The 19,724-nt window shown below is 45.6% G+C and overlaps 1 protein-coding gene across 1 annotated transcript in view; it reads left to right on the top strand.

Annotated features, from left to right (window-relative positions):
* sxph (saxiphilin) overlaps window positions 1–19,724 on the top strand; it is a 106,641-nt gene that overhangs the window by 77,234 nt on the left and 9,683 nt on the right. The window contains 8 exon segments of the mRNA XM_072279949.1: window positions 758–944; window positions 3,386–3,534; window positions 5,266–5,356; window positions 14,304–14,486; window positions 16,447–16,609; window positions 18,477–18,486; window positions 18,488–18,560; window positions 19,205–19,389. Of these exon segments, the coding sequence (XP_072136050.1) occupies window positions 758–944; window positions 3,386–3,534; window positions 5,266–5,356; window positions 14,304–14,486; window positions 16,447–16,609; window positions 18,477–18,486; window positions 18,488–18,560; window positions 19,205–19,389 (1,041 nt within the window).

The raw sequence follows: 19,724 nt of genomic DNA, 5'->3' as shown, positions 1-19,724 counted from the left end.
ATATTCCTATGTTCCTAGATGCTGTGATCAGAATCAGGTTTATTGCCACTGGCACATGCCATGAAAGTTGTTGTTTTGTACAGCAGTACAGTGCAAGACATAAAAGATGCTATAAATTCCAATAAGAAATATTTTAAAAATGTGTGTTGCCAGCCTGGTGCCAAGATGAATGCTATTCCCCCCCCCGCCCCCAGTGATGGTGAGGAGTTTGCAGCGGTGGGGCAGGGGGAGGAGGGGATTATGGTGGTCCATATAGTCATAGAGCATAGAAACAAGCCCTTCAGCCCTCTGAGTCTGTGCTGACCATCCACAAATCCCATTCTCATCAGCCCTCACACCCCCCTCCCCAATTCCACCACTCACCCACACACTACGAGGACTATACAGCACCCAATTAAATCTATTGACCTGTACAATTTGGAGAAAACCAGAGCACCCGTAGGAATCTCACTCAGGAAGTGCGTGCAGACTCCAGGCAGAGAGAACCTGAGGTCGGGTCAAACCTGGGTCTCCAGAGTGGTGAGGAGGCAGCACTGACACAAGTCTTCTACCTTGAATCTGTCAAAGTAAATTTATTATCAAAGTGCATATATGTCACTGTATACTACCTTGAGATTCATTTTCTTGCAGGCATTTACAGGAAAATAAATACAATAGAATTTATGAAAAACTATAAATAACAAACAACCATTGTGCAAAAGAAGATAAATAATGAGAGTAAATGAATAATACTGGGAACCGTCACTCCCCACTGCAGTATCTCTTCGGCCTGAACGGAAAGCACCGACAACTTTTCCAGTTGTTCAGCTCAGCTGGTTTCAACAGGAAGAACCTCATGTTTCGGGACACCAGAGTGAAGCCGCTGCTCCTTGCCGACAACACAGACATCAGCCAGGTGTTGGGATTAGACTACGTCACTCTCTTGAAGGGTTTGGGCCATCAAGGTAATGCCATTGGTGTTGACCAAACATTGCCTCTTGTATTATCTATAAAGATTGGAACTGTTTGCCTTATGACCTCATACCATTTAAGGCAGGTACCAAAGAACCAAAAGATTGCAACCTGGGGAGGTGGCAGTTTGGAGAGGACCAGGTGTAACGGGTTATTTCAGCCACGCCGGTGGGATGGCAGAGAGGAAGGTCGATACCCTTACCTTTATCCAATGGCCTATAGGTCCTATTGCTGAGGTTCCCACTCCCATTTAGTAAATGCTGGAAACTGAATCCTTTGAAAAGAGTTCTAGCCTCACCAAAGCAGAATGGTTCATCCAGAAGGCAAGACTCCTTGGAGGTTTCATCTTGTGTTGGCTGGTCCTTGCTGTCAAGGAGTTATACAGCAGGAAAACAGGCCCACTGATCCAGATTGTCCATGTTGACCAAGGTGCCTTCCCATTTTCCATGTTTGGCCCATATATGTTTAAACCATGTATCTGTCCTAAAGTCTTTCAACCTGCTTCTACTACATGTGGAAGCTCAGTCCATATACTGTACCCACCACCTTCTGCCCTCAGGTCCCCTTTAAATTCTTCCCTCCTTACCTTAAACCTACACCCTCTAGTTTAAGATTACCCCTACCCAAGGAAAAAGACTGATCATCCATTATATCTATGCCCCTGATAATTTTGGTAACATCCATGTGAATTGATTCGGTGCTCTCCCTAGTCTAATCATATCCTTCCCAACTCCATGATCCAGAAGGGCAGCTTCTCTGCACAGAGGGTCATATGTAATTGGAACGAGCTACCAGAGGAAGGAATTGAGACAGGTACAACAATATTCAAAAGACATTTGGGTAGATACATGGATAAGAAGGATATGGATCAAATGCTTGCAAATGGGATGAGCTTAAATACACATCTTGGTTGGCATGAATGAGTTGGGGTGAAGTACTGACTTCTGGGCTGTGTGACTCTCACTAACATTCTGTATAGATGTAACATGATGCCCTAACTCTTGTACTCAATTCCCTGTCTGATAAAGACACCTTCATTACCACCCTGTCTACCTGTATCACCACTTTTAAGGAACTATATATTTGTACCCTTTGGTCTCTTTATTCTACAACACTCCCCAGGGCCCTGTTGTTTACTGTGTATGACCTGTCCTGGTTTCATTTTTGAAAATGCATCACTTCACGTCTGTCTGAGTTAAATTGCATCTGCCATTTCTTTGCCCACATTCCCCAGTTGAAGCCTAGACAACCTTCTTCACTGTCCATGACTCCACTAATTCTGGTGTTGGCTGCAGACTTGCCAACCATTGCGCCCGTACTTTCATCCAAATAGATCATATATGGACAAACAACAGTACCAAGTCCTGTGCACACCACTGGTCACAGACCTCCAGTTTGGAACACTACAACACAGTGTAGGCCCTTTGGCCTGTGATATCCTACCAGTCTTTTAACCTACTCAATGATCAATCTAGCCCTCCTGCCCTAGATAGTCCTACATTTTCCTATTATCCATGTGCCTACTTAAGGGTTTCCTAAAATATCCCTAATGTATCTATCTCGACCATTACCTCTGGCAGGGCACTCCACCTACCTCTGACACTCCCCCCTGTGCTTTCCTCCAATCACCTTAAAGTTATACTCCCTTGTATTAGCTGTCTCTGCCTTGGGAAAAAGTCTCAGCTTATGCCTCAAATCATCTTGTACACCTCTAGTAAGTCATCCTTCATCCTCGTTCGCTCCAGAGAGAAAAGCCCTAGCTCATTCCACATATCCTCATAAGACATGTTTTGTAATCCAGGCAATATCCTTGTAAGTCTCCTATGCATTTATATCCTATAAATCTCCAAAGCTTCCATACCTTTCCTATAATGAGGTTACCAGAACTGACACACTATTCCATGTCTGGTTTATAGAGCTGCAACATTACCTCACGGCTCTTGAACTCAAATCTCCTGACTAATTAAAGCCAAGACACCATACATCTTCTTAACCACTCGATCAACTTGCATGGCAACTTTGAGGGATCTGCGGAGGTGGACCTGAGGTCTCTCTGTTCCTCCACACTGATAAGAATCCTACCATTAACCCTGTATTCTGACTTCAAATTCCACCCTGGCAATGACAAATTAATAAAGAACCCCCTGCCAACACCTCTGACTCCTTTCACTAAACTAATTTTGTATCAGATTGGCTAGCTCACCTTGTATCCCATGTGTCAATCAGTTCCTCGTTCTTTCCTGGGGTCTCACCAATCATTGTGTATACCCTAGACTTGTTAGGCACGGGGAGGACATGCCATGATGGAATTGCCTGGAGTTCATACAGCCAGACTTAGCTATTGAGGGGAGCGCATTGCTGTGGGTCAGCTTGGTGGTCTGAGGGCTGAGCTGAGCACGTTCTGATGGTGGCCTTGTGCTGTGGTTTCTGTCAGGGAGCTCTCTGGAGAACAGCATTGTGCGGTGGTGCTGTATAAGCAAAGCGGAGCAAAGCAAGTGCAAGGACTGGGCACTGAATGCAAAGTCCACGCTCCTGGTCTGCATCAGAGCAACATCAGCAAGACACTGCATAGAAATGATAAAGGTACTGACTTCAGTGAATGTAATCTAGTCCATGCAACATCCACCACTGGTTCTAAATGACCCAGGGGTACACCTTCCTAAGTGTGCTCTACCACACTTTGATGAAAATAGTTCTGCACATAGAGTCATAGAGCATGACTTCACAGAAACAGCCCCTTCAGCCCATCTAGTCCATGCCAAACTACTATTCTGCCCAGTCCCTTTGACCTGCACCTGGACCATCACCCTCCATACCCCTCCCCCATCGATGTACTTATCCAAACTTCTCTTAAAAATTGCAGTTGAACTTGCATCCACCACTTCCACTAGCAGCTCATTCCACACTTGCACCACCCTCAGAGGGTAAGTTCTTCTTCAGGTTCCCCTTAAATATTTCACCTTCCAGTCTTATTCTGAGAGGTTTTCTTGGGTCCAAAGAACTTATTCCTCAGATCTACCTCCTGCATCCCACCCACCAAGGAGAGACCTCCTCCTGGTTTCAACCCCTCATGAGTCATTGGAGAACCTTTCTCATTGTGGGAAGCTTTGTTACGTCACCCCAACTATCTAAACTTGGGTCCCGTGATGTTCTGCCCAGGGATACCAGTAAATTACCCACCATGCTGCTTCTGTTCCCTCTAGTGTCATGTTTCCATTCACTCGGTCTCTAGTTAGCAGCAGGTCTCAATGAGCCTGGCATCAACATTCTGTGGAGCCTGCACCTGAGCTGCCTTATCCAGGTACCTGCCAGCAGGGTCCATCCATCGGTGTATACTTCATGGCTGTTGCATGCCAGGGATAACCATGGCCACGCTCTCCAGGAATGATTCCAGGCCAACCACACATTTTGGCCACCATTCAGATAATAATCTGTTTCCCTATTTTTGCCACCAAAGTGGGTAACTTCACATTTATCCACATTAAATTGCATCTGCCATGAATTTGCCCACTCACCCAACCTATCCAAGTCACCCTGCATCCTCTTAGCATCCTCCTCACAGCTAACACTGCCACCCAGCTTCGTGTCATCTGCAAACTTGGAGATGCTGCATTTAATTCCCTCATCCAAGTCATTAATATATATTGTAAACAACTGGGGTCCCAGCACTGAGCACTAGAGGTACCCCACTAGTCACCGCCTGCCATTCTGAAAAGGTCCCGTTTATTCCCACTCCTTGCTTCCTGTCTGCTAACCAATTCTCCACCCACACCAATACCTTACCCCCAATACTGTGTGCTTTAAGTTTGCACACTAATCTCCTGTGTGGGACCTTGTCAAAAGCCTTTTGAAAATCCAAATATACCACATCCACTGGTTCTCCCCTATCCACTCTACTAGTTATATCCTCAACAAATTCTATGAGATTCGTCAGACATGATTTTCCTTTCACAAATCCATGCTGACTTTGTCCGATCATTTCACCGCTTTCCAAATAAATCACATCCTTGATAACTGACTCCAGCATTTTCCCCACCATCGACGTTAGGCTAACTGGTCTATAATTCCCCGGTTTCTCTCTTCCTCCTTTTTTAAAAAGTGGAGTTACATTAGCCACCCTCCAATCCTCAGGAACTAGTCCAGAATCTAACGAGTTTTGAAAAATTATCACTAATGCATCCACTATTTCTTGGGCTACTTCCTTAAGCACTCTAGGATGCAGACCATCTGGCCCATTTGACTCCTATTGACTGGAAAAATCCCTTCCTCCAGACTGGGAAATTATTAGCCACAGAATTTCCTTCTATTTTCCAGAGGGATGAGGTGGACGCAGCTTCTTTTGATGCTACTCATGCCTACATCGCTGGGAAGTGTGGTCTGGTTCCTGTGGTAACAGAGCACTACGGTGAGTGACTGGTCCCTTTGACAAACTCCCTCAACGACAAGAAATAGAACCATAGAACCATAGAAACTACAGCACAGAAACAGGCCCTTTGGCCCTTCTTGGCTGTGCCGAACCATTTTCTGCCTAGTCCCACTGACATACACACGGACCGTATCCCTCCATACACCTCCCATCCATGTATCTGTCCAATTTATTCTTAAATGTTAAAAAAGAACCCGCATTTACCACCTCGTCTGGCAGCTCATTCCATACTCCCACCACTCTCTGTGTGAAGAAGCCCCCCTTAATGTTCCCTTTAAACTTTTCCCCCCTCACCCTTAACCCATGTCCTCCGGTTTTTTTCTCCCCTTGCCTCAGTGGAAAAAGCCTGCTTGCATTCACTCTATCTATACCCACCATAATTTTATATACCTCTATCAAATCTCCCCTCATTCTTCTACGCTCCAGGGAATAAAGTCCTAACCTATTCAACCTTTCTCTGTAACTGAGTTTCTCAAGTCCCGGCAACATCCTTGTAAACCTTCTCTGCACTCTTTCAACCTTATTTATATCCTTCCTGTAATTTGGTGACCAAAACTGAACACAATACTCCAGAGACTTATGACAACTCTGGAGGAATTACAAGACTCACTGGCTGAGATGGGAGAGACTACACATCCAAAACTGTTGCCCCTGTGTTTCACCAATCACAGCTTTATGGGAGAGTGGCAAAGAGAAAGCCTCTGTTGGGAAAAAAACACATGAAATCTCAGCTACAGGTTGCCTGAAGGAATGTGGGAGACTCTGGAGTCTGCTAAATGAAGGTTCTATGATCTGAAACCAAAACTGAGCTTTTGGCCAACAGACTAAATGCTATGTTTGGCTTAAGTCAAACGCTGCATTCATCAAAAACACACCATCCCTACCCTGCATCATGTTGTGAGGATGCTTCACTGCAGCAGACCCTGGAAGGCTTGTGAAGGTAGAGGCTAAAATGAATGCAGCAAAATACAGGGAAATTCTGGAGGAAAACCTGATGCAGTCTGCAAGAGAACTGCAACTTGGGAGAAGATTTGTTTTCCAGCAAGCCAATGACCCCAGGCATACAGCCAGGGCTACACAGGAATGGCTTAAAAACAACGAAGTTAATGTCCTGAAGTGGCCAAGTCAGAGTCCAGACCTCAATCCAATTGAAAATTTGTGGCTGGACTTGAAAGAAGCTGTTCACCCATGATCCCCATGCAATCTGACAGAGCTTGAGCAGTTTTGCAAAGAAGAATGGGGAAAAATTCTGGTGTCCTGATGTGCAAAGCTGACAGAGACCTATCCACACAGACTCAAGGCTGTAATTGCTGTCAAAGGTGCACCTACTAAATACTGACTTGAAGGGCATGAATAATTATGAAATCAATTATTTTCACTTTGACACGAAAGAGACTTGTCCTGTCCACCAGTGTCAAAGAGCCAGATTTAATCCACTGTGATTCAATTTTGTAAAACAATAAAACATGTAAACTTCCAAGGGGAGTGAATAGTTTTTATAGGCACTATATACCAGCATGCATTTGCAATATAAGCAGCATTATAATGAATGATTTAAACAGAAGTGGAGTGTAGATTCTAATTGGCATCCTGGTTTATTATCAAACTTTGAGTATTGTCAGCTTTTACTCTCCTTATTTCAGAACCCTGGACCCAACACTATTCCACATATTCCCTGCATCCCTTTCTCTGCAACTTACAACATGCTTATTTTCTCACTTTTCCCCTTGTTTATGGACTTAACCCAGACAAGAAATAACTGGGGTGTGGAACTGGCATTTCTCTAACTTGCAGTACAGCTGGTTTTCAAGGAGATGCTGAACGACTGAGCAGATGTGACAGATATGGTCTTGGGGAAGATGAGGATGTCTTCGAGGTAAATAACTGCCATGGAGGATCTTGTAAATGAAAGCTTGGAAAACACTGGATCGTTGGAAAGTACAAAAGGCATCACCAAGTATTCTTAGTGGCCAGTGTGTGTATGAACCCCGTATTCCACTCATCCACCCCCCCAACCCCGGTGGATGCAAATCTGGTTGTAAATTCTCTGTAGATCCAGTTTGGTGAAGATCTGGGCTCTTCAGAGTTTTTTCAATGTGCTACCTGTCAAGGGGAGAGGGTAGCAGTGCTTACTGGTGATTTTATTGAGTCCACTGTAGTCAATACAGGGATGAAGTCTCCCATCTTTCCTTTTGACAAAGAAGAATCATGCACTAGCTGGTGTGATCTGTGAGGTGGCAGCGTGTTGTCTTCCCTTTTATTGAAGGCGATGACTAAGTCATGGTATTCCTGCGAGAGTTTGGTGAGGTTGAAGGTTTCCTCACTCTCCACTGATTTATGAGGTGCAGCCTACAGAGGTTGCAGGCAGGTGGGTCCCCAACTCAGCGGTGAACTGGATGACCAGTCGAAGTGAGGCTTGTGAGTGGGGAGCCGGGGTAACCCAAGATGAGAGGAGTGTTGAGTGAGTCAATCAGGAGGAATTGGGTGGACTCATGGTGCTCTCCGATGCCCAAGTGCACAGGCCGTGTGCACGCTCTGACCATCCCAGACGCCAAGGGATGTCCATCAATGGCTGTGATGTGGACAGGCTGAAAGATGGGCTCTGTTGTGAGTCTAAGCTGCACACACAGAGTCCAGTCTAGAAAGTTGCCCACTGTACTGGAATCCATCAGAGCCTCCTGTGCACGTAGAGCAGTCGGGGTGTAGGGGAGAACAGAGAGAGCGAGTTGGACAATGGTGCTGGAACGAGGGGCTGGGGGAAGACCCCTCATCTCTACCTGGTGACACTGTTTTCCCAGACGCAATAGAAAAGTTGTATCTCCGCCAATGCTCACGCTCTTGGGAGGTGAGAACAGGCTAAGGGAGCTCTCCCTAACTGCACAGGACCTGCAGCCTGAAATGGTTTGGGGAATGGAACTGGGCTTCTGGCTGGTGATCTGGATGGTCGTTCAATAAGGTGCTTGGAGGGTCTGAGAGACGAGGCTTTCATGGTTGGTGTAGACATCTTTCAAGGACTCTGAGATGCCGTGATGGTAATGGGCCAGGAGTGCTTCTACACTCCATTCACGCTCCGCTGTGAAGGTCTTGAATTCCATGGTGTAATCCAGCTCCAAGCATGAAGGTGAGGTATCCGATCTGCTGCCTCCCTTCCATTTCCCAGGTGGTCAAAAACCCGGCACATCTCAGCTTCCTACTTATTGTAGATTATAGTTTAATTGTCCCAAGTTAGTGGTGGCCCAAATCAGAGCTCGCCCAGTCTGTAGAATCTTGGCCCAGTCTGTAGAACACAGAGGTGGCTGCAACTCAAAGTGCAAGATGCGCTGGGACAGGAAGTTGCAACATTGGGTTGAGGATCAGCTGAAATGTTCGGGCACTGCAGTATGGGGTTCCAAGGGAGGAGGTTGACTGGTGCTGGGTTGCTGTAATGAGATGGAGAGTTGGTTGAGAGTGGTGAACAGAAGGTCGATGGTCTCCTGCTGCTTCTGGTCTGTGTACTCATTAAGGTGGATGACTTCCTTTAGGTGAGCAAACTCTGATTGGTCAGTTGCTAGTTCACCCATCCTATCAGGAAATATAGAGGAGGCTTGACTCAAACGCAGAGCCACAGAGACTATTCAGCAGCGAATGACCACATTAATACTAAACTGCAAAATAAGAAGCCAGGAGGGGTCACAAGATAAGAGAGGTAACTGAAGGCTAGGAGCAACTGGTTGAGGCTGGCTGGTTCAAGAACTGTGAATAGGAGCTGGGTTTAAATAGGTTGAAGGTGATGAGTTGAAAACAAGAGGCAGGTGACTCTTGTTAGCTGGGTGGAGACCGGGTGCTGCCTGCCTGTGCAGGCTTGAAAACCTTTAACACCTGGAGTAATCAAGAACCTGTCAACCTCTGAATGTTCTCAATAACATGGCCTCCACTGCCATCTGCGGCAATGAATTTCGCAGACTCACTATCTCTGGCTAAAGAAATTTCTCCTCATCTCTGTTCTAAATGGATGTCCCTCTACTCTGAGGCCCTCTGGTCCTTGACTCCACCACTATAGGAAACATCATCTCCACATCCACTCTATCTAGGCCTTTCAATATGCGATACGTTTCAATGAGATTCCACCCCTCTCCCCATTCTTCTGATCTCCAGCGAATACGGGCCCAGAGCCATCAAACTTTCTTCATATGCTAACCTTATCATTCCTGGAATCATTCTTGTGAACCCTCCTCTAGGCCTTCTCCAATGCCACTGAATCTTTTCTTAGATAGGAGGTGGAAAACTGCTCAGAATACTCCAAATGCAGTCTGACTAATGCCCTATAAAGCTTCAACATTACATCCCATGCTGTTATATTCTAGTCCTCTCAGAAAGAAAGCGTTATCACCAACTGAATCTGCAAATTAACCTTTAGGAAATCCTACACATCTCTTTGCACCTCTGCTTTTTGAATGTTCTTCCCATTTAGAAAATAGTCTACACCTCTATTCCTTTGACCAAAATGTACACTTCACTGCATTACATTGCATCTGCCACTTCTTTGCCCATTCTCCCAAATTTTATAAGTCCTTCTGCAGACTCCCTACTTCCACGATACTACCTGTTCCTCTACCGGTCTTCATATTGTCAAACAGTCACAAAGCCATTCAAGTCATTGACATATAACACGTGCCACCTTGTCAAAGGCCTTCTGAAAATCCAAGTGAGCAACTTCCACTGACACACCTTTGTCTATCTTGGCTGTTATTTCCTCAAAGAATTCCAATAGATCTGTCAGGCAAGATTTCTCCTTAAGGAAACAATGCTGCTGTTGGCCTATTTTATCATGTTCCTCCAAGAACCCATCCTTATTAATGGACTCCAACATCTTCTTCACTGAAGTCAGGCTAACTGATCTATAATTTCCTTTTTTCTGCCTCCCTCCCGTTAAGAGTGGAGTGACATTTGCAATTTTCCAGTCTTCTGGGACCATTCCAGAATCTAGTGATTCTTGAAAGGAGACCCTTGCCCCATTCTTCTAAACTCAAATGAGTACAGGCCCACAGCCAACAAACGCTCCTCATATGCTCCCCCGTTTCATTCCTGGGATCATTCTCACAAACGTCCTCTGCAATGTCAATACATCCTCTCATAGATATGGGGCCCAAAACTGCTTGCAATACTCCAAATGTGAATGCCCAATGCCCTGGCATTGCATTCTTGGTTTTATATTCTAGATCTCTTCAAATGAATGCAATTACATTGATATTACAATTTTCTAACAGATCGAAGAGTGACCAGCTCTCATTGAGATTAGGAACTGTATACACAGAATGGGGAGTGCACTGGTGGGAATTGAACTGTGAATAACGTCAACATGAGACACATTGAGATTGAAAGGTGTATGATGTACAAAGTACATACATAGAGCAGAGCAGAGACATTGGATTCCAGGTTGATACCATTCCCTCTAGAATGAAGTGTGTGGATCTATATACTCTGAACAGTATGGAGTCATGGAGTTGTACAGCACTGAAACTCGCCCTTTGGCCCATCTATTCTACACTGACTTTAATGTCTAATGTATTTCAAAGGTTCAAAGGTTACTTTATTACAACTCTGAAATTCTTCTTCTCCAGATAGCCACAAACCCAAGAAAGAAAAGAACGGCAGCATGATTCCCTCCTCCCCGCACAATTATAGGAAGAATATAGAAGCTTTACAGAGGGTGCACAGGAGATTTATCAGAATCCTGTCTGGATTACAGCACATGTCTTATGAGGAAAGGTTGAGTGAGCTTGAGCTTTTCTCTTTAGAGAGAAGGAGTACAATGGATATAGATCAAGTGGATAGCCAGAGACTTTTTCCCAGGGCAGAAATGGCTAATACAAGGGGCATAATTTTTAGGTGATTGGTGGAAAGTATGGTGAGGATCTCGGAGGTAGATTTTTTACACACTCAACGTGGATGCATGGAACACCCAGCCAGGGGTGGTGGTAGGGTCTGATATATTAAGGACATTTAAGAAACTCTTAGTTAGGGATATAGATGATAGAAAAATGGAGGGCTCTAAAGGAGAGAAAGGTGGGGAATCTTAAAATAGATTTAAAGGTTGCATAAGATCACGGGCTGAAGGGCTTGTACTGTGCTGTAATGTTCTATGTTCTACGTGCCAACAATGCTGCTGCAAAGTAAGTTTTTCATTGCACTGGTGCATACATGTATTTGTGCAGAGGACAATAAACATGACTTTGACTTTAACACGCTAATCCTGATTGACAATATCTCTCGACTCCTTTCCGATCTAGGTTCTTGTCCAAATGCCTTGGTAGTGTAGTTCTATCTGCTGCCACCTTCTTCTCAGGCAGCTCATTACAGATATTCACTATCCCCTGTATGAAAAATTCAACCATTGTTATCAGACTCCTGAATGTATTTCTTGTATAGTAAAAGAAGAACTCTTGATCTCTCAACTGAATAGCCTTGAAACTTGTGTGCTTGCCTGTGCTGCACTTTCTCTGTAACTGTAACTCTGCATTCTGTTATTGTTTTCCCTTTTCTAGTTATTTTTTGTACCTGTGTACAGAATGATCTATGCATGGTATGCAAACAAAGGGTTTATGCAGTTTCTTGGTACCTGTGACAATAATATACCAATTATCGATTGCTCTTAGTCATTCTATAACTCTGTGTTATGGGTACATTCTCACAAAGGACACCGTAACATACCAGAGAGTGTGGCAGTAAGGTAAGTCATGTGTAAAACCTCCCACTTATGTGCCAGCTCCGAGACTTCACTGATAATGGGATGTTGCTTCTGTCTTCTTTGGGGGAGCTGTGCATCAGGCAGTGAGAGCAACAGGGACGTTCACAAGGTAGAGTACTTGGGGAATTTAAATCATATACTATATGTGTAGAGCCTGAATGTTTGAGCAACGTGGACATTGCCTCTGACTCATTGTTGACCATTTTCAATGAGTCCCATTTGACTATGCAGCAAAACTGTCCAGTGCAGGTATAGTGGGCTGAAGGGCCACTTGTATAGAGGTGTACAAGATGATAAGAGGCATAGATCGAGGGGATGGCCAGGGACTTTTTCCCAGGATGGAACTGGCTAATACTGAGGGGCATAATTTTAAGTTATAGGGGGATGTCAGAGGTAAGTTCTTTACACAGATTGGTGAGTGCATGGAACTCCCAGCCGGGGGAGTGGTAGAGGCAAGTACAATAGAGACATTTATGAACTCTTAGATAGGCACAGGGATGATAGAAAGATGTAGGAAGGAAACTTAGATTTATCTTGCATTATGTTATAAGATTGGCTCAACATGATGGGCCAAAGCTCCTGAAATGTGCTGTAGTGTTCTATGTATGCTGGATGTTCCTATCCTCTCTGATAATACCCCGGTTTCATGCGGCGTTTCACTGGAATATCTCCAGCTTACGGTTGCTCAGAGACGTCCGTGTTCTCCTTGTGCTTCATCAACTTCTTCAGCTCTTTCCTCCTGACATGATGCAAAATGAACAGAACACTGAATATAAGTACAAAGTGCTCAGTGCCTCAGAGACTGCCCATATATCCAGGACTTGTACTTTTCAGCTAACGACCACCTTACAGAATTTCTCCATCATCAAAACCACTAGGTGTGTCATAGAACATAGAAAACTACAGCACAGTACAGGCCCTGTGCTGACCTTTTAGCCTACTCCAAGATCAATCTAACCCTACATAGTCCTCCATTTTTCTTTCATCCATATGCCTACCTAAGATATTTCTAAATGTTCCTTGCGTATCTGCCTCTACCACCACCCCTCGCTCTGTGTAAAGAACATAGCTCTGATATCTCCCTATACTTTCCTCCAATCACCTTAAAATTATGCCCCTCCTATTAGCTCTTTCCGCCCTCAGATAAAGCTTCTGGTTGTCCACTCAATCTCTGGCTCTTGTCATCTTCTACACCTCTGTTAAGACATTTCTTAAGAAAGAGTGCAGAGGAGATTTACAAGATGTTGCCTGGATTGGGGAGCATGCCTTATGAAAACAGGTTGAGTGAACTCGGCCTTTTCTCCTTGGAGTGATGGAGGATGAGAGGTGACCTGATAGAAGCGTATAAGATGATGAGAGGCATTGATCATGTGGATAGTCAGAGGCTTTTTCCCAGGGCTGAAATAGCTGCCACAAGAGGTCACAGGTTTAAGGTGCTGGGGAGTAGGTACAGAGGAGATGTCAGGGGTAAGTTTTTACGCAGTGAGTGCTTGGAATGGGCTGCCAGCAACAGTGGTGGAGGCAGATATGATAGGGTCTTTTAAGAGACTTTTGGATAGGTACATGGAGCTTAGAAAAATAGAGGGCTATGGGTAAGCCTAGTAACTTCTAACGTAGGGACATGTTCGGCACAACTTTGTGGGCTGTAGGTTTTCTATGTTTCTCTCTCTCATCTTCCTTCACCCCAGAGAGAAGAGTTCTAGTTATTCAACCCACCCTGAGATTAGTGTAAATAGATGGTTGGTGGTCAGCACAGATGGGGTGAGCTGATGGGCCTGCTTCCATACTATATGGCTCTCTGACACTTGGACCACCAAGCAGCTGCTTGGTGTGAGAAGGCAGGACGTCACCCATCATCTCCTGCCATCTGCAGCCGGTTGTCCTCAGAGGGAAAGGGATGCAGTGATGACGGGAGAAGGGGAGCTGGGGCTGGTGGTGGTGGATGGTCAGTGAGAGGTTGAGGATGAAAGAGTTACTGGCTGACCACTGGGCAGCTGAAAGTGGGCAGCCAACTTGCTGATTCAGGTGAGTCAGTGCCTGATGACAGGTGCCCATCACAGGGTGAGGTAGCGATAATGGTTGTCATCCTTCTCACTTCTAGCATAATGACCAGTGGGTTTGATACGACATTGTGGATGAAAGGGTTTGTTCCTGTGCTTACTGTTCTATGTTCTATGGTTCTCTTACCTTGAACTGTAGGGCCACTTCCTGTCTACGCAGTCTCAGTGGTGAAGAAGGCATCCTGGGGCAAGAACTTATTTAACCTGGCAGGGAGGCGAAGCTGTCACAGCCATGTGTACAGCCCCGCTGGATGGCTGCTATTGGCAAAGTTCACTGTCCACTCTCACAACAACGGCACGAATACCTGCGACATCAATGAAGGTGAGGGTGCCTTGAGAAACTCTGTAGGCTCTGTCTCTGTCTCTGTCTTTCTCTCTATCTCGTGAGATAGAGTTGTTTTTGTGTGTGTAAGTAGCTGAAGAGACTGTGGAGATATTAGTAATCTTTTAAGAAGCACTAGGTTCTGGAATGGCTCCAGGGAACTGGAAAATTATAAATGGCACTCCACTCTTTAATAATGGAGTGAGGCAAAGCACAGGAAATTATAGGCTAGTTAGCCTGACTTCAGTGATTGGGAAGGTGTTAGAACCCATTATTAAAAATGAGGTCTCAGGGTACTTAGAGGCACATGATAAAACAGGCAAAGACAGCATGTCCTTAAGGGAAAATCTTGCCTGTTGGAATTCTTTGAGGAAATAACAAGCAGGATAGACAAAGGAGAGTGAGTGGATTTTGTTTACTTGGACTTTCAGTAGGCCTTTAATAAGGTGCCACACATGAAGCTGCTTAACAAGGTAAGAGCCCATATGGTACAACAGGAAAGATACCAGCATGGATAGAAGATTGGCTGACTGGCCAGAGGCAAAGAGTGGGAATAATGGGGGCTCATTCTGGTTGGCTGTTGGTGACTAGTGGTGTTCTGCAGGGGTCTTTGTCGGGACTGCTGTTTTTTACGTCATATGTCAATGATTTGGATGATAGAATAGATAGCTTTGTGGCCAAGTTTGTGGATGATACAAAGATAGCTGGAGGGACAGGTAGTGTTTAGGAAGTGAGGAGTCTGCAGAAGGTTTTAGACCAGGGGTTTCCAATTTTTTTATGCCACGGACCCCTACCATTAACCGAAGGGTCAGTTAACCAAGGAACCCCTGATTTAGACAGATTAGGAGAATGGCAATGAAGAAGCAGACAGAGTATAGTGTAGAGAAGTGTATGATCATTCACTTTGGTAGAAGGAATAAAGGAGTAGACTATTTTCTGAATGGGGAGAAAATTCAGAAATTGTCATGGGAGTCCTCTTGCTGATGCCAAAACCCTCTCACTCCTCATGCTCATTCTGGTTACCTCTTTGCTCCTTAGGATGGACCATGGTCACCCAACACCTGGTCCACTGGTCAGGCGGACATGGTCACCCAACACCTGGTCCACTGGTCAGGTGGACATGCCAGGGTGTTCCAGGTTAAACTCCAGCGCACTGTATCAAACACCCAGGAGTAAAGTCACAGGAGCAATGACAGAATTCTGTGGTTGCTTTTTATTATTATTTCATTCGAATACATTAGATCATAGAGTAATTGGATTGGAGATGGGTGAAAGGTAGTTGGAAGAGGTAAACGTTTTTGAGGGTGGGAGTGGCAAGACCTCCAGGGTTATGTGTGTCTTCGGCAGGTTCTCTATTCCCTCCTGTGTCCATCCCTATCCCCCTCTCCCTCCCATTCCTAGCCTAGCCCTGAGTCCGGAGAGTGTCTTCATACGGCTGTCAGGATAATAACTCCCACAGTGCTGGCAGACTGTTGTACTATAGAAGTCATTATCCTGACACCCACACACAGCCACTGTACACATGGAGGAAGAATGGCAATGGAGAAGCAGGATTAAACATTTACTGAATCACAGTACACACAGGGCAACTTGCAGTGTGGGAGTGACGAACTAAGCCCACGGAGATGAAAATACCCACTCAAATACCCACGCATAAAGAGAAGAGCCTTGTGTGCATAGGAGGCCCAGTCATTCGAATCACCGAGTGGTGAAATGGGCACATACACACTTACCTCATTCTTACAATCAACCTAAAACCATCCAGCTATCACAGGAGAGGTACTGTTGGCAGTAGGCAGGAGGCATGAAGCACCAAATGAACTTTGGCCCTTCAGCCTCTGGGAAAGCCCACGGTACCAGATGCCAGTACGGTTAGCCTCAATCATACTCAACCAGCCAATGTTCCCAGAGGTGCCCAATGCACATTCTGACCAAACACCTCTCTCTCACTGACCTACAGCCTACACAAGTTACTTCCGTAAGGCCTGCATGCCTGGCTCCAGAAGGATGGGCAAACTTTGTAAAGTCTGCGTTGGCAGGGAGCAAGCTGGTTCAAAGATCTCCGGTCTGCGGTGTGCTGCCAACCACGATGAACTCTACTATGGAAACTTGGGCACACTGCGGTAAGTACCACTCCAGGTGTTTTTTGGTATTGGTTTATTATTGTCTCATGCCCAGATACAGAGAAAAGCTTGTCCATAGAGCATACGGTCTATGCTGATCAAGTCATCACACAGTAAATGAGGTAAAACAGTAACAATGCAGAATAACGTGTAAAAGCTATCGAATAGGTGCAGTGCAGCTAAACAATAAAGTGCAACATCATAACAAAGTAGATTGTGAGGTGAAGAGTCCCTCTTATCGTACAAAAGGCCCATTAAAGAGTCAGATAACAGTGGAATGGAAGCTCTGATGGTACGTGTTTTCAGGCTTTTGTACTTCCTGCCTGCTGGAAGAGGTAAACTTAATGCCTGTTTTCATTCATTTCAGCTGCCTGGGCAGCACTTGGACCACCCAGATAGACAGGACAACCGTGCAAGCGTAAGACTTCTGTGTTGCTTGTCTTCTCTCAGTTTTTTCAGGATGGCACCAAGCTGTGGTCTCCATCAAGATTATGGCTCAGAGCTAGTTGTTTACCTTTAGGGTCAGAGGGGTGGTTTTTGGGACAGAGAGAGTAGTTAGAAGTCAGATTAGGGACAGGAATGTGGGGAGGTATGGGGTCAGGCCTCCATTCTGCTCCGTGTTCCGCAATCAAAGTCCAGACAGGTGAAGGATATCAGTCCAGGTCTTAACCCTGTGCTCAAAGGCCAGTGGCCAGGAGTCCACACAAGCAAGAAGCCCAAGGGCTGGCTAATTGGCATGTCCAGAGTTTGAGCCTGAAGTTCGGGGTCCCATCATCAGTTAGTCCAGTGGTCAATACTGAAGATCGGAGCCAGTAAGTCAATCGGTACCCTGGCGCCGGAGGACTGTTTGTGTACGTGGGTGGGAAAAGGGTTTGCTTTGCTGCCTGTTCTGTTTCATTGTGTTCTTCGTTGTTCCACTGAGCACTCTGGGCATGCTATGTTGATGCTGGAATGTACAGCAACACTTGCAGGCTGTTAAAACACGTTACTGTAGGTTTTGATGTCTATGTGATAAATGCATCTGAATCTGAATGGTGAAAGGACGCAGAGGCCATGAACCTGCCCCTTTGGGTCCACCTCCTTCTCTCATGCTCTGAGTTAGGGAGAAGACATCAGAGTTCTCCATCTGGAATCCTTCCCATACATAAGGGTGGGCATAGAAGGATGCCATTTCTACCTCTCCTATACCTGGGGCAATAGACCTTCAGTCCCAGAGCAAGCTCGCTTCTGAGTGGATGTCCAAGTCTCAGCCCACAACACACACTATTCAGGGAACAGCTGCGTTGAGGACTAGATTATAGCCTATCTCCTCGCAGGCTGTGCGTTTGCAAAGCTGTGGAGATGGACGCAAGGATCCATGTCCCAAGGCATCCAGAGCCGCTGCCTAACAGCTGATCTATGGGCTGTTCCCAGGGACACACACACAGACAACATCAGGTGCTACTGGAAGATCATCAACTCAGTGAAAGATGCTCTTTGGTCTTTCTGTTGGTCTTCCCGTTCACCGAGGTGTCTGTGAGGACATGCTGAGGGGTGTACTCAAGCTCAGTGCAACTACTGCTAAGGTTTTGCTGGGGAAGAACAGCTATCTGGGGTTCTGCTGTTACTGAACACTGAGGGGCTGTAACTCAGTCCCTTATCATTTGTCCTGTTCAATCTCCACGGGTCGTGCCCACATGCTGCTCATCAGCCACCTGTAGTCAGCCTTCCCGGGGAACCCAGATCAGCCACCAGAGCTGGAGCTGTGACAGACTGGAAGTGGTGGATGGCAGAGTGTAAGTTTGATCATAGGACACAAAGTGGGGTATAAGTGGGAAGAAGTATCACAATGAACAGAGGGAGAGATTAACTGCTGGTCTTTCTCCAGGTGTTTAGTTTGGGAATTCCAATCAGAAAAACTTTGGAGACGTCGTCTTCCTGCAGCATCACAACTTAATGGAAAACATTGAGGGTAAGATAGATTTCAGCTTCTGTTCTAAATAGGTTAAAAAATGAAAGTGTGTCAGCTGTGAACAGATGGGAATGTATGGCGATGATTGGATTGGGACGGGGGTTACACTGTTCAGAACCAGTGGAATGCAGGGCAGTAGATATAAGGAGAGTTTAGATACAAAGGGTTTGTTCTCACTGGAACGATGGGGGATAGAGGAGACCTTGCAGAGATTTATAATATTATTAGAGGCATAGATAGGGTAGATAGAGAGTATTTTTCTCACAGGAGGGGAGGCTAGAGCAAAAGAGCACTTGTGTAAAGAGAAATTTAAAGGCGATCTGAACAGTTTCTCTCACACAGGGTGTTGGAATTGTGGAAGGAGCTTGCATACTAAATGATGGAGGTGGATTTTATTCCAACGTTGGAACAGATACCTGGACAGGAAAGGATAACAAGGAAATAGACAGGAGCGAACAGGGAGTGGAACAAATGGCTGAGGTCTTCCCAGAGCCAGCATCACACATTTCACGGGTTCACTGTGATTCCACCTCCGTGAACAGATTCATGTTGGCACAACCTGAAGGACAGAAATTAGGAATTACTGAAATTCTTCTCAGCTTTCAAATGAATGATGTTCATTAATTGAGGTCCTTCCCCTGCAGCTCTGGGCAGGAGTGGCTGGGCCACAGGTTGGACTGTTGATGACTTCGAGTTGCTCTGTCCGGGTGGAGGCCACACCCCAGTCACAGACCGGGACTCTTGCAACCTGGGAGCCATCCCTCCAAACATGGTCATGACCAGGTCTGTCATCGCCACCAAAACGAAAGACTTCCTGATGAACTCCCAGGTTTGTATTTGATCAGTGACATACATCTCATCATTTCATCCTCAGGGATCAGGTGCAGTGGTGGCGGGGGGGGGGGTGGTGGTGTCAGGAGGAGGAGAGAGGGGATAGTGAATTTGTTAGAAAGTCAAAACTAGAGTCATGGAGATCTACAGCACAGAAACAGGCCCTATGGCCCAATTCATTCACGCTGCCTACGTTGTCTTACTGAGCTAGTCCTATTTGCCTGCATTAGGCCTCTAAGCCTTTCTTATTCTTGAACTTGTCTGAATGTTGTAATTATAGCCACCTCAACCACTTCCTCTGGCAGCTCATTCCACCTACCTGCCACCCTCCGT

The sequence above is a fragment of the Mobula birostris genome, chromosome 2 (genome assembly GCF_030028105.1).
Source record: "Mobula birostris isolate sMobBir1 chromosome 2, sMobBir1.hap1, whole genome shotgun sequence".
Classification (NCBI taxonomy): Eukaryota; Metazoa; Chordata; class Chondrichthyes; order Myliobatiformes; family Myliobatidae; genus Mobula; species Mobula birostris.
Note: the sequence above shows the minus strand (reverse complement) of the source record. Positions and strands in the feature narration are given on the sequence as shown.